At 29.6% G+C, this 16,091-nt stretch overlaps 2 protein-coding genes across 2 annotated transcripts; both read left to right on the plus strand.

Annotated features, from left to right (window-relative positions):
• The first annotated feature begins 285 nt into the window (after window positions 1-285).
• LOC114196089 (cytochrome P450 CYP82D47-like) lies at window positions 286-2,900 on the plus strand. The gene is made up of 2 exons (XM_028086612.2): window positions 286-1,974; window positions 2,108-2,900. Exons 1-2 carry the CDS (start codon window positions 1,051-1,053, stop codon window positions 2,741-2,743), a joined length of 1,560 nt encoding a protein of 519 aa, XP_027942413.1. The 5' UTR covers window positions 286-1,050; the 3' UTR covers window positions 2,744-2,900.
• Window positions 2,901-8,505: 5,605 nt separating this feature from the next.
• Window positions 8,506-10,509, plus strand: LOC114162436 (cytochrome P450 CYP82D47-like). Its single transcript, XM_028046325.2, has 2 exons — window positions 8,506-9,550; window positions 9,740-10,509. The coding sequence occupies exons 1-2, from the start codon at window positions 8,573-8,575 to the stop codon at window positions 10,376-10,378; spliced, it is 1,617 nt and encodes a 538-aa protein (XP_027902126.2). The 5' UTR covers window positions 8,506-8,572; the 3' UTR covers window positions 10,379-10,509.
• Window positions 10,510-16,091: the final 5,582 nt, after the last annotated feature.

Here is a 16,091-nt window from a genome sequence, read left to right on the forward strand (position 1 = left end):
GTGTGTGTATTAGTATCCACCAAAACAATTAATTGATATCGTTTGTCGCTTTTCTTTTTTTCTAGTTTCCCTTTTATATTCTTTGTTTGGACCATTTTGTCTTCTCATTTTTCCAACTTTCTTTCTTCTTTTAATTCTTGTTAAAGTTATCTAATTATCTTTTCATAATAGTGTCCTTTTGTCTTCATTCATTTCTCGTATACTAGATTATTTAACTGACGGAAAAAAAGTCTATCATACTCCTATATATGACCTAATCAAAGTCTATCACCACGTTATCTTGATTCTTGACTTACCGATGTGAGATTATTAGAACTGTAAACAACTTCAGTTTCGAAACAGTTTCTTGATGAAAAGGAATGGGAACCATCGACTTCTCTACAAGTCGAAATATGCGGCTCAGTGCTTTTTGATTTCATGCTGATCAAAGGTTGAGGGTAAGAAAAAGTTGGGATAAGGCCAAAAAATCAGTGGCGTGAAGAAGAAAGCTATGGCGTTAGTCAGCCAAAAAAAAAAAAAGATTAAAGAAGATGAGGCAGGATGACCTTAACTTGTGGATTACACTGTTGGTTATCGGTTCTCATTCAGGGGACCAGTGAAGACATTGTCATTCTGTTGTATTATGAATTGGGACTTTGAAATCATTCCGATTATTTTACACATTTGTTAGTATAGATTTAGAATTTGATTGGGTGAGAGTGAGAGAAACTGTGCCTGTGTAAGATGAATTGGATTCTTTTTGGATCAGACATTATTAGTGTGAAGAAGAGATTGTGACAACTCTAGCTTGGAAAACACTCAGTTTCAAATTGAAGAGATAAAAAAACGGATCCAAAATAAGTCTGTAATTATATTACTTAAAGTGTGAATCGAATAGGATAACAAATAAGTGGGTATTTGTAAGAGATCTAAAAGATTCAGCGCTCTAGTAAAAAAAACCCTGGTTCTTGTTTAACTACCATTACATATTTGACTCTTGGTTTTCGCGTTCCATCTACGGCCCAACCACGTTTCGCGAATAGAATTTCTTGATATAGTAGCTGAATTGCGATGGATCTTACGGTTCAGTATCTGGTCGCAGCAGTTATAGCCGTACTCTTCATTTCTTTCTTCATCAAAAGGGATACACCAGGTTCCGCCCGCAACCCACCGGAAGCCGCCGGTGGGTGGCCTTTGATCGGTCATCTTCACCTCTTAGGTGGTTCCACTCCTTACGTAACCTTAGCATCCTTAGCAGACAAGTATGGTCCAATATTCAGCATCCGAATTGGTGTGCATCCAGCAGTGGTGGTGAGTTCTTGGGAGTTAGCCAAAGAGTGTTTCACCACTCTCGACGTCGTTGTCTCTTCTCGCCCCAAATTCACCGCCGCTAAACTCTTGGGCTACGACTATGCTAACTTTGGGTTTTCCCCTTACGGAGAATTCTGGCGCGAGATGCGAAAGATTACGGCTTCGGAGTTGCTCTCCACCACCCGCTTCGAACTTCTGAAGGATATTAGACACTCGGAGGTGAAGAGCTCCTTCAAAGAATTGTACAGATCATGGGCGGAGAAAGGAGGTGGGTCACATTATTTGTCGGTGGAGATGAAGCAGTGGTTCGGAGACGTCAATCTCAACGTCATTCTGCGGATGATTTCGGGAAAGCAATACTCCGCCAAAAGTGAAGACGAGCAACAGGTGAGGCGGATAAGGAAGGTTTTCAGAGAGTTTTTCCGTTTGACAGGGTTGTTTGTGGTTGGAGACGCCATTCCGTTTCTGGGGTGGCTTGATTTGGGAGGTGAAGTAAAGGAGATGAAGAAAACGGCCATGGAAATGGATATCATCGTTTCTGAATGGTTAGAAGAACATCGCCAGAAAAGAGTCACTGATGAGAGCAAAACAGAACAGGACTTCGTTGATGTTTTGTTGTCGGTCCTTAAAGGCGTCGACCTTGCCGGTTACGATGTCGACACTGTGATAAAAGCCACCTGCACGGTACGTATAAAAGATTCAAAATTAAAAATGTTTTTCCTGTTGTTTTGGTTTATATTCAGTATCATCAACTCAGGTTACCCTATACTACTCAAAAACTGTAATGGTTTGGTGGCTTTATTGTTGCATCTTGCAGATGCTGATTGCCGGAGCAACTGATACAACAGCAGTTACCATGACATGGGCACTGTCGTTGTTGCTAAATAATCGGGACGCATTGAAGAAAGTAAAAGATGAATTGGATGAGCACGTGGGAAAAGAAAGATTAGTGAACGAATCGGATATAAACAAATTAGTTTATCTTCAAGCTGTGGTAAAAGAGACACTGCGATTGTATCCATCTGGGCCATTCTCTGGTCCACGTGAATTCACAGAAGATTGTACACTGGGAGGCTTTAACATCAAAGCGGGTACCCGATTTATTTTGAACATTTGGAAATTACACAGAGATCCACGAATATGGTCAAATCCATTAGAGTTTGAACCAGAGAGGTTCTTGACAAGCCACCGAAGTGTTGATCTGAAGGGTCAGCATTTCGAACTCCTTCCCTTTGGTGGTGGAAGGAGGTTGTGCCCTGGCATATCATTTGGCCTTCAGATGACACACTTGGCATTAGCTTCACTTTTGCAGGCATTTGAAATCACCACCCCATCCAATGCTCCAGTTGATATGAGTGCCACGTTTGGACTCACAAATATGAAAACCACTCCTCTCCAGGTTTTACTCAGACCCGCTTTATCACATCACCTACTTTTTGGTGATGATGTTTAGCAAGATCCATTGTATTACCCAACGTCAACAAAGTTACTCATCTGTTGTGAAACTGTTTAATTGATTGTATAATTAAAGATACCATATGTTTTTCTTGATAAATAATGCTATTAAAGACACTTTATAAAAGTTTATTTATATCTAAAAATAGTTTAAATTTTCCCCATCTTTTAGAGATAACAAGTTTTGTGTATTAAGGTATGTATATTTATATTATTGAGTCTACATATTATCCTGATACGAATAATTTGTTGAAGGATAGATTATATATGGAATAATTTGTAACACGCGTCATCATAGAGTTGTCCGTAATTGGCAGATCCGTCACTTTTATTTTTTAATTTATTTTACTTTTTAATTTTTATTTTAAAAATTTGTTTGTATATAATTTATAAATAAATATTTAAAATATATTTAATCATATAAATATTTTCTGAATTTTTAACTGATTAATTAATATTTTTACCTAATTAAATTAATATAATTATTACTTTTACATTGTTAAATTTTTTTATTATAATTAATATTTAAAATTTTATTTATAAGTATTAATAATTTAAATTATAATAATATTATATATTTATATATTTAAAAAAATAATTTTTTAAAATCATTTTAATTTTTAATATACAAAAATATAGAAATAAAACGGTTTAATGGATAAAAAATTAGGTGAGTCAGATAATCCATACCATTTTGATAGACTGGTAGGCTGGTCCGCATGCCAATCTCATTTTAACACTTGGATTCAAATTGCAATCACATTTTGTTTTTGGTTGGGGTGTCAGTACGCACTATTCTAATTTCTTTTAGTTAAATATATATTTGTTTCTTAATTTTTTTTGAAATTTGAAATTAGTTTTTTTTTTAAGTTTTTGATTAATTTAGTTTTTTATCTTAAAAAATGTATAAATTTAGTTCTTTTAACCAATATTTGTTAAGTTTATCCGACATTTCAAACGCATTTCATGATAATATTTGAATTATTTACACGTTTAACACATTTTCGCTTCAATATTAATTCAAATATTATCATAAAATACGTTTAAAATGTCAAATAAAGTTAACAAAATTTGACAAGAAGAACCAAATCCATATATTTATAAAAATTAAGGACTAAATTGATATAAAATTTTGAAAATGGATAAAGTTTACTGAAACTTGAAGAACAAAAATATATTTAACTTTTTTTATAAAAAATTACCTATTGACACATTTTTTTTTACAAAGTTAATAAAGTTTCTAAAAATGAAATTAACAAACTTAAATTTTTAACTTTTAATTAAAATAAAATAATAAAATAATATTTTTTTACCTGAATAAGAAAGTTTGTAAAAACTTTGTTAAAAAACTTTGTCGACCAATAATAGCTCTTTTTTTTTTATTGAGCATCAAAATATGTTTGCTTGTAACTATGCTCATGAGTTAATCGGTACTTATAACATCAGTTTTGTTAAGGGGACACTACCTTAATTTGGGGACCATCATGTGTTTTTATTTTTTAACTATTTTTGTTGAGAAGAGTTGTTTGAGGTGTGGTTGAATATTGCAGTAGGAGATGAACAACTTTTTGAGTTGTGATCATAGTTGTCATTGAAATCATTTTCAAAGTTATGATCAACATGGCTACTGTAGCCTGCAGCCGACAACAACTAGAAAGAGAGAGAAGTAATAGATCGGAAAGAGGGAAGCATTAGAAAAATAATTGACGAATAGAGTAAGATAAGAAATTGGAGAGAGATACATGAGAAGAAACAGAAATAATAAATAAGACAAGGGAAAATCTCGTTTTCACGTTGATATTTAAAAGTGGAGTAAGAGATAATACCATTTTCAAAAGTTAAACCCACTGTTGTTTACTATTGCGAAATTGAAGGGAGATACATGAGAAAAAAAGTTAAATAAAAATAAAAACTATGTTGGTTTTTTTTTTTTTTACTCCAACCTCCTCAATTTGCTCATATGATAAATAAATGGGATGTCACCAACTATTGCATGTGTAATTAATGAGTCAACGTGTAAAACAAGGATCTTAAAAGAAAGTACCAAACATTTAATAGGAAGTTTAACCTTATAGGTTTAATTGGAACATAAAAAATAATGTAACCCTACAATTCCCTTTCTCTAACTGGAGTCATGTTGACGAAAAGATATAAGGATCCCCTAGTTTTGAATCGAGAATTGTCTTGATAATTGTGTTATATAGTATAAATAACTTAAAAATATTTTAAATGTGTTTCATAATATTATTTGACTTAAAATGTGTCATACAGTATAAACAACTCAAATACAATCTTAAAATGTTTACAAAACATCAAATAAATTTAATAAAATTTGATTAAAAGGACAAAATTCATATATTTAGATATGTATTTCGAGAGATGAAAGACTAAATTGATCTAAAATTTCGAAATAAACTAATTTTAAAATTTATTAAAAATTAAAGAAAAAAAATTTTAACCATTGTGTTTAAAGTTTTTTAAGTAATAGAAAATATTATTTGTGCATTTTTTCGATCACAAAACAAATTTCATTTTTCAGAGGAAACAAAATTTGTAGGACTCTTCATGAACACAACCTATCCACGGAAGAAGATGATTTTGGCACTTCCTCACTTGTCAAATCAATTTTGTTGTTTAGAGGAAATAAACGACCAAACCAATAAAGAGAAGGAATTCCGCACTCTTTCTCCAACCCATTTTTATCGATAAAGAGGAAACAAATTTGTATTTCCTTTTTCTGGTCGACATCAGAAATCCAATAAAAAATTATAAATTAATTAATTAATTAAAATTTTGGTATGTTCAATTTTACATGGTCCATCTTACACATGGATTTCCTAATGATAACATGTGGTTATTAGCGTAAATAACAAGTGGAGTTAAAGAAAGAAAAGGACAAATACCGTTTGAGGAATAATTTTTATATACCTTTTAAGGACAGAGAAAACAGCTGTGTATTAAATTCACCATTAAAAATAAAATTAATTTTTTAAAAGTATTATTGCAAAAAACAAAAAATCTACACCCTTTTGCTTTTATTTATAAGAAACACCCACTATCTTCAAACTTATGTTTTTTTAGATTATTTATATGCTTTAAACTTTTAAAGTACCTAAAAGATATTATAATGGTCTTACATAAGTTTTGAAGATTTTGGCAACCTAAATTGCGATAGGAAAAAAAATAATTTAAAAATAAAATTTGACGTTATTATCATAGTTTATTATAAAATATTATGAAGAATAGTAAAAAATAAATTATAATTTGCAAAGTCATATTTTAGATTTAAGAATAGTTTATGTGTAAAAAGATTCTAAGTATTCTATCACCTCTGTTTAAAAACGATACTTTTAATTAAATATATAATAGTATATGATTTTTTTAAAATGTTTATTTTTTCAAAAATATAAAATAAAACTATATTGGAAAAAAATCGAACTCAAGAAGAATTGATTTTATTTCTATGTATTTTTCATTCAAAATAAGAATTAATTATTATTTAGTTCTTAAAAACAATAAAACTATTTAAATAAAAATGATGATATTTTTTACTTTTTACTTTTTGTTTTTCCATTTGATATTTTTAAGGAAAGAATGATCATATGATTATTCGGACTTTTATTATGAAAATATCAGATGAACAATTATACAAACATAAAAAAAATATATTATTTAATTATTAATTAATACTAAAATTATACATACAATCACACAAATATATATATATATATATATATATATATATATATATATATATATATATATATATATATATATATAAACACAACTATTTTTTTTAATTGAATACCAGTATGCATATGACGGTAGATGTATCCAAAATTTATTTCGCACAAATAACTATTTTTAAAATTTACTGCATAAAAATTAAAAAAAGAAAGAGAAGTGTGAATATATGTTGAATACTTTACTTCATGGAAGTGTGTAACAAGTGTAGAAAGAGAAAGAAGTAGGTAGCATGCACCTCTCAATCAGATATACAAATATACTACACCTTGATCCAAATTTGGTGTTGCAATTAAGTACAAATTGAATAAAAAGTAAGGCATCATGAATCATGCTATTAAAAGAACCCCTAGCGAATCAAAGTCGGATTCAGTTGTGGACCTTCTCTGATTAGCATTTCTAGATGCATCGATGTTATATTTATAAAAGCTATGATCTGACATGTCTAGAACATTAAATGCACTAAACTATGTGAACCCCAAAACCATTAACATCAGAGGTGATTCAACCTTTTTATTTTTATTCATTTTAATACAACTTCTTCACAGACATTAGTTTTCAGAAAGTAAAGTATAATTTAACCTATTTTTAATTATTTATTTTTAATTTATTATTTCAATCACTATTAAATCATCATATTATTAAAAAAAATTAAAATTAATAATTTAATAATAATCAAAATAATAGATTAAAAATGAGTTTAAAAAAATAAATTAAAATATTATTTTCCTTTCACAAACATCAGTTTCCCATATAAATCATTTTATTGTAAATGAAAAAAATTCGTTTTCCTGACAGGGTGTTTTTGTTATTTTTTCTACAAAACACTGCTCGAATTCAATTCCACAAGGGACCAATTCTAACCAGTTTTTTTTCTTTTCTTTTTAATTTTAAGAAATGAAATAATTTTTAAAAACTGTTATTTTGTTAAATTTTTAAATTTTTAAATTATTGATTAATTTATTAAAACTAATATTGGTGAATTAATTTCTAACTTGGTTATATTTTCATTTTTTTAATTTTCAAAATTTTTAAAAATAAAGAAAAAAATATATAATTTTACTGTAGAGACAGGGTAAAATATATATAATTTTGTAAATAAAAAATGATAAAATTTTTAAATAAGAGACTGTAACTTTCTGTTAAAAATATTTTATCTCAAAAAAATAAATAAAACTAAAATATATACCAAAGTGTATACTTTTTTAATAGATTTTAATAAATTTTGTAAAATGAAAATTTTAAAATATAAAAAATATAGAAATTTTAATATAAATTATTAAAATAGAAAAATATAATTTCTTTTATTGTTATTATGGTAGATGGAAACAAAAATTGGATAGATTTAAAAACATGGACTACTACATATAAAATATAAAATGAATAAGAATACAATTTAAATTTTAAATTACCTAGTTAATGAATTAAATTTTAAATCATTTAAAAAATGAAAATTGATGTCATATGTAGTAACAAAAATTTTCATAGTTCTCAATTGAAGATTTTGTTAATATATTTTGTAGTCCCAGATCGTTTAGAAGTAAAAACCAAATACATCTTCTTTTTTCAACTCTTGAGATATTTTTTAAGTACAAAATGAATTTTAGGTTCTAAGGCAAATAATATTGATCTTAATGAAAACATTTATAATTTAAAGAGTAATTAATTGTTGTAGTTAAACATTGACTTAATATTAATGTATTGGGAAATTGCCTGTCACTTATAGGGCCCGAAGATCTAAAGCTTTGTATAATAATCCACTAATTTTCTTGAACAGTCAAAGAAACACATAACAGTTGACACAACAGATAGACTTACACCTAATCCTGTTACACATGGGAATCACTTTACTTTATTACAACCCACATGGCTGCTAAAATAATTAGTATAAAAGTCGTATTTGACTTCATAATTTCATAATTTCAACATGGTTCAATTAACAATAATTAAAATATGACTTCAATGAAAATAAATCCATATCTTGAAATGAACGCACCTTTTGGTTTCACTATTTATACTCTAACAAGAAGCCCACACCATAGTCCCATAATCAACCATCCAACAAAAAAAATTCTTCAATACGATGATGGCGTACCTCGAAAACCCTCTCACGCAGTACACAGTACCACTTACCATCTCATTCTTCTGCCTGTTCTTATTTCTCTTCGTTTTTTCATCTCTGTCCAGAAAACACAAAAACCACAGCGCAGCAACGAGAAAACCACCACCAGAAGCAAGTGGCGCGTGGCCTTTGATTGGCCACCTCCACCTCTTAGGGGGGTCGAAACCGCCGCACGTTACTTTGGGACAGATGGCGGACAAATACGGCCCAATCTTCACCTTGCGTCTGGGAGCTCACAAAACGCTGGTTGTGAGCAACTGGGAAATGGCCAAAGAGTGCTTTACCGTCAACGACAGAGCGTTCGCTACCCGTCCCAAATCCATGGCCTTTGAAGTGTTGGGCTACAACTATTCCATGATTGGGTTCAGCCCCTACGGTTCTTACTGGCGCCATGTGCGCAAAATCGCCACGCTGGAGCTCCTCTCTTCGCACCGCTTAGACACGCTGCACCACGTGATGGATGCCGAAGTGAAAGCAGCAATGAAAGAGAGTTACAATCTGTGGTTGAAGAAGAAAGACGGCGGTTCCGAAATGATGAGGTGGTTTGGGGACATAACGTTGAACATTATGTTCCGAACGGTGGTAGGAAAACGTTTAGCTAGTGACGGCGGTGACGGCGGTGTGAATGCAGATAACGAACGGCTCCGAAAAGCATTGAGAGAGTTGTTTGATCTGAGCGGTTCATTCGCGGTGTCCGACTCTCTGCCGTATTTGAGATGGTTGGATTTGGGTGGTGTCGAGAAGAAGATGAAGAGAACGGCGAAAGAGTTAGAAGGGTTTGTTCAGATTTGGCTTGAAGAACACAAACGCAACAGAGGTTGTGATTTAGGTGAAGGGAAACATAACCAGGACCTGATGGACGTGCTTCTTGGGCTTGCCGAAAAGGGTGAAGATTTTGATGGTCATGACCCTGACACCACAATCAAAGCTACATGTCTGGTAAGTGCCATCACCCTGACACCACAATTATGTATTTTTTATTCTAAAAATAGGTGCAATTTTCAATTTTTTTTATCCAACATAATACGTACATATTAAAATTATTTAAACGTTAATAACACATACAAGTATGATAAGAAAAATAACAATAAATACAAAAGTAATATTTCTCACTTTTCTATTTTGTAGGCTTTAATTTTGGCTGGTTCAGATACCACAACAGGAACATTGGTATGGGCTCTCTCTTTACTTCTGAATAATCGTGAGATCCTAAAAAAAGTGGTTCATGAATTAGATACAGAAGTTGGGAGTGAAAGAATGGTAGAGATGTCAGATTTGAAGAAGCTAAAGTATCTTCATGCTATCATCAAGGAAACACTGCGTTTATACCCAGTTGCACCGCTTAGTGTACCACACGAGTCCATGGAAGATTGCACAGTGGGTGGATATAATATAGCATCTGGCACACGTCTTTTGACTAATATTTCAAAGCTTCATCGAGATCCCTCTGTATATCCAAATCCTCTTGAATTTGATCCAGAGAGATTCCTAACAACCCACAAGGAAGTGGACTTTAAGGGTCAACATTTTGAGTTGATTCCATTCGGTGCAGGTAGAAGAATGTGTCCTGGACTATCATTTAGTCTTCAAGTGATGCCACTGGCACTTGGTACCTTACTGCACGGGTTTGATATTGCAACTATTGATGGAGGAGCTGTTGATATGGTTGAACAGATTGGCTTAACCAACATCAGAGCCTCTCCCCTCCAAGTCACTCTTACTCCACGTCTATCTTCTTGTATTTATGATAAAACATTTAAACACTGAAAGATTATGGAGAGAAAAATGATATATGAATAATAAACTAGCATATGTAGCTATTGAAAATGTATAAGGAGTTGATTTTAATCATACAAAAACACGAATAAATAATTATGATTGTTTTAACTAATTTTGAATTTACTATTTACTTACATTTAAGATCTTTTCATGTTCTTATCTCTTGGTATTATGACTATTTACATTAGTAAGAAGTTTATAATTATAAATGTAAACAAATTGACTATAGAGTTCAGTGTTTTTCGTTGAGTGAAAATAAATAAATAATATATAAGAAAAAAAAATAGTGGTGACATGGTAACATATTTTATATGAATTCTCTATTTATTCATTTGCTTCAAATATTGTAGTTGATTTACTTTTCAATCAAATTCAATCATACAATATTATAAAGCGTTTATTTTTCATTGTTTCATTTATTCTATATTTAGTTAGATTATTGGATTATGGTATCTATTATCAGGGCGACTCAATGATTTGGGAGGTCTAAAGCAAACTTAAAAACTGAGGCATTTTATTTAAAATTTATTTTTTGTGCTTTTTTATGCAAAGTTATTTATTAAATTGTCATAATTAATTTCATTTAATATTTCTTTCTCAATAGATAATATGACTAATCCATTTAATCTTTTTTGAGACATTGTTGATCTTAAATAAATTTTTAATATCTTTAGCTTTAAGAAACTCCTTTCGGCGAAAACAACTAACACTAAAATTGTTAATATTATTCTATAAGTTATATATATTTGAAAAAAAAATGTATTTTTTTTTATATAATTAAGAGTGTCAATTGGTTTATGATTTTCCAAACCTATAATTTTCCATAAGATATTTAATTCTTAAATTAGATCAAATCCATCAATATCCGTTGAATTATCATGTTTTAAAGATTTTTCAAGGTTTAAGCATTTTTATTTTAAAAATGAATTATCTAAAAACTGTAATACACAAGACATTTGTTCTTTTTTGTTCATAGTTTTTTTGTTATGCAATTAAAGTCTAAATTCTTCTTTTCTTTTGAAATTTTAAATAGCATGATTCAAATTTTCTAGTTGACATATCACTACAAAAAATCATGTATATTATGACAATTTTAATATGACGGTTGTTTAAAACTGTCACTTTTTACATTATAATATGACATTTGAACAACTGTTACATTTTACGAGTAAAATATGGCAATTTACGGTAAAATATGACGTTTTAAATGTCATTTTTTAATTAATGTTGATATTTTCCCTATCACTTTTTACTTACCCTCTCGGTGCTTAAAATTTGTCGACTTTTAACCTTGCCTCCCACAATTGTTTTTCCTGCACCTCTTTCCTGCTCACCAAACCTTCTCAGAAACGCTTCACTCCAAACCCACATTTCCAAATTCACATTTTGTAGACTTAGTCATTGACGACCTCCCCTCCATAGTCGCCACTAGTGCCGCCCCTTCCTCTACCTCACCCACGTCGGAACCCTAAACATTGACTTCTTCTCCAGCAACAATGACGGTGACCACTCCCTATTCGGCTGCATCTATAAATCCCCCGCCAATGCCACCCTTCTCGCCCTCTTCCCTTTCACCTACCTCCACCTTCTATACTATCTTCATCTTATCACTGATGTTAGAGTTAGGGTTTCTCAATTCATCCGCTCAGGAACTACCTTCAACACCCGAGGATTGTTTTCCCTATCGTCGTCGCAGGAGAAGCTAAACAATAATGCAGGAAGAAGGGCATGGATTTGCATTTTTTTCGTGAAGGGGATCGTGGTGGGTCGTCAGGACACAACGACACAATTTTTTCTTGTGAGTTTCCTCTTCATTTCTTGTGAATATATGAATTAGAAGGCACTTATGAAGCAATGATGATGTCAATGTATAATCAAGCCTTCTGGATACTGGGTTTAGTTTTTGTTTTTCTTGTGCAGTTAGGGAAAAGTTCTTCACTTTCTGTTGAGGCATAATACGAATACCATTTGAAAAGTAGAAGAAAGCACAACTATATTTAAACATCTGCATACATAAACTCAAATATATCCTTTGGAACATAAAGGGAGTGCCCTAAAGAGACAACTCTGTAGTGAGTAATTATGTTGAATCCACAAAATACACATTCTAAAGGTTTGAATTTCTACCCAATTATTATGTGTTGAATCTTATGTTTTATGCTTTTTATAGTTAATGCATTTTTTTTTTCAAATTATACTGTTGTATGAGGTAAGGAAGAACAAGTTTGTTGAGATTCTTCCTATTAACGTTGGTTGTTTAGGTGTTTGCACTTATTCTAAGAGAAAGCATGCTCGGGGTCGACTAGGAAGTTATACAATTTATAGCCTTATAAGTAATATGACAGTAATTTATAATGTGTGTTCATGTTCCTTTTCTATTTCAGTTTGCTTATGTGTGTATGTATGTATTAATTTGGTAGGCTTGCAGGTTGGGTGTGTAAAGAGATATGGCTTATTGTATGAATTTCAATTAATTTGACTTCCCATTTCCTTTTCAAAAGGTGGTGTGACAAAGACCCCTATTCATACAAGTGTTTATGGATAGATATATCACATGCTAAACTTTTCTTTCTTTTCTTCTCTTATTTGTTTCTTATATATATATATATATATATATAAGAGTCATATGTATATAACTTCTAAAGAATTTACTGTTGTTTTGTGCAGATACACAGTCTGTGAGAAAGAATGTTAACTAAAGAAAGGTTAGTTTTCATAACTATATATGTTCTGCTTCTCAATGAGGTAGTTTATGCTACCTGCATATTCCCTATTTCAAAAGCTTGAAAAATAACAAAAGGTATGCATTTCAATTCTCATAAAGTTTTGGGTTTTTCACGTGACTTCTTAATTCTTTCTTGTATGACCTATACATTGAGAATCTTATTATGTTAATTAGATGTTGATGAGATTATATATGTAGTGTAATAAAACTAAATACTTAGCAACTTTTTTCCTTAATTCCATAAAAAGACTGTGTTATATTTAATCTGATAATGTTAAATTAGTATATTCAAATGCTAACCTTGTTTGGTTATGGTGCGTGTAGGGGTATTGCCTCACCATTTTCAATGTCTAAAAGTTCATATTTCAAAATGAGAAATACTAGCAACTCACCCATATCTAACACTTCTCTTGAATTTGTTAAAATTTGTTTTATACTCTTATGAAAAGTTATATTTTAAAGGATTTAAGGTCCATATGTTAAATGTCGTAGTTGTTTGTTATGTTTTTTTAGCCAAATATGATGTTTAAGAAGATAAAATGCTTAAAACTTATAAAATACATTTTTGACATTTATTTTATATGTGTGCAGAATATATATATATATATATATATATATATATATATATATATATATATATATAATTTTATATTTGTTTTGAATGAATATTTTGGTTAACTAATTATTTTAGTTAACTATTTCATTTAATTGTTTTGAGAATAGAACATCTTTATTTAATTATTTTGGCATTTAATTGTATGGATCTCTTAATTTATTTGAATTTCACTTATTCATATGTATTTATATTCTTTCTTCATTGTAGGCACCAAATGTTAGAAGTGGTGTGCCATCTCCACACGATATATGAAGATCAAGTGGTGGAAGCAAAACAACTTAGAATTAGCATTGCAAGTTTTATAATTGTCTTATGGAATTTTAATGTTTTTTTTGGATGATTGAATATTTTTGTACTTTGGTGTAATTATATTATGTTGGTAATAAAATAATTTAGTCTATTAATTTCTTTTTTTTTATAGTAATATAATTTTTTATATATTTTAAATTATCATCAAAAATAAATTATATTAAATTATGAAAGTATGGTGGAAAATAATAAATAATTAAATATTAAAATTATGACATTTGATAATGACGTAATTTATCTGGTGACAATTAAAAAAGTCATAATATAATAATAATAATGTCAGTTTAAAGTGTCGTTTTTCACATTATATTTTTCATCCAGTAAAATATTACGTCAGCTTTAACTGACGCTTTTTTGCCTCTTTAAACAGTCACTTTATACATTGTATAAAATGACGGTTGTTGCGGCGGTTCATCTATAACCGTCGTATTATACTTTGTGACGGCAAGAATTACGACATTTCAAGAAACCGTCGCTCAAGTAAATAACGACAGTTAAAAATGACGTAAATTACAAAAATAAACGTCGGTATTTACATGTTTTTTTGTAGTATATATATATATATATATTATATGAAATAAAAAAATATAATATATAAAACACTACTAAAGATAAATATATAAAATAAATGGATTAAAACAATAAAACTTGGTTCTGATTGTTAAGAAGATAAACTCGATGGTAGACATGTAGTATCTTGAAGTCTTAAGTCTCTTTTGTCGTTCTTAAGTCTCAACTTTTTAATAAACTTGCAAAGTTGTTTGTTTTAAGATTAATCATTAATAAAAATAATTATAAAAATATTGTTTTTCTAAACTCGATAGTAAGTCTTTTTTTTTCCTATACTTGAATTATCTTTCTACAAAAAAAAAAATCAACTTTGAATTATGTTCTAATTAATCTATTATTCACCAAAAGATTAAACCATAATCTAATTAATAGTTTTGTAAAAAAAATTCAGTTTCTCCTAAAATATATATGCAAAAAAAAACTCTCAACCTATAAATATAAAAGTACCGAAAAACAAATCTAAGCAAAATAAGCACATTTCTAATTCTAATACAAATCCAAAACAGAATAAAAATAACAACAACACAAATAGAAAAAAAAACATACAAATTGCCAGTATTTTTGTTTTTTTTAAGTATTTTTTATGATATTGTTGCCCCAAGCTATGGGCACATGCGAACAAGAACAACATCCATGTGACGCTATATGATATGAAAGTTCAGTATAAGGCAATTAGATATGGCAAATAAACTCGTTCCCGTGGATATTGCCCGAACTCGTCCCTGTTTTGATGGGGAATTCCTGCATTGACTGGGTATGGGTATGGATATAGGGAATCCTCGATTTTTCAATTGGGTATGGAGATGGGGATGGAGATATCCTGTCATAATACTTGTCCCCGTCATATCTCCATCCTCGTTTAAATTATTAAAATATTCACAATTAATTAAGTAATATATATATATATATATACTTTCTATTCTTTATTTCTTTTAATTATTTTGTTTGTTACGAAACCCATTCTCATATCCAATATATTTTTTATCTTATCATAACTTTTATGTAATTATGTTAAAATGATGTATGTTAATTAAAAAAAAATATTTCTAACATTTGAATATTTCTATTATTTTTTAATATTTTTATTTCATGTATATTTTCCTTTCACATGAGAATGTTTAATACTCTCAATTTAAGTGTTTAATAACATAAATATTTCATTTACTAGGTAATATAAAAAAACAATTTTTTACTTATTATTATTAATTTTTGTTTCATTTGAAGAACTCTTTTGTTTCGCTAAGACAATTTTTTTTATTTCTTAACCATTGAGTATATATGTTGATATTTAAAAAGTTTTCTTAGATCTCTAAAATATTTTTCATCTTATCATACCCTTAATTATACATTTGTTTTCCTTTGTATGATTTCTTTCAATACTCTCCAAATTGTTTATAAGACACACATTTGTTAATTTTTTAATATTTTTATTTTTTGTTTATTTTTATTGTGTAGAATACTATTTCGATATATTTTATCTA

The sequence above is a fragment of the Vigna unguiculata genome, chromosome 9 (assembly GCF_037176805.1).
Source record: "Vigna unguiculata cultivar grain cowpea cultivar isolate G323 ecotype 2 chromosome 9, ASM3717680v1, whole genome shotgun sequence".
NCBI lineage: Eukaryota > Viridiplantae > Streptophyta > Magnoliopsida > Fabales > Fabaceae > Vigna > Vigna unguiculata.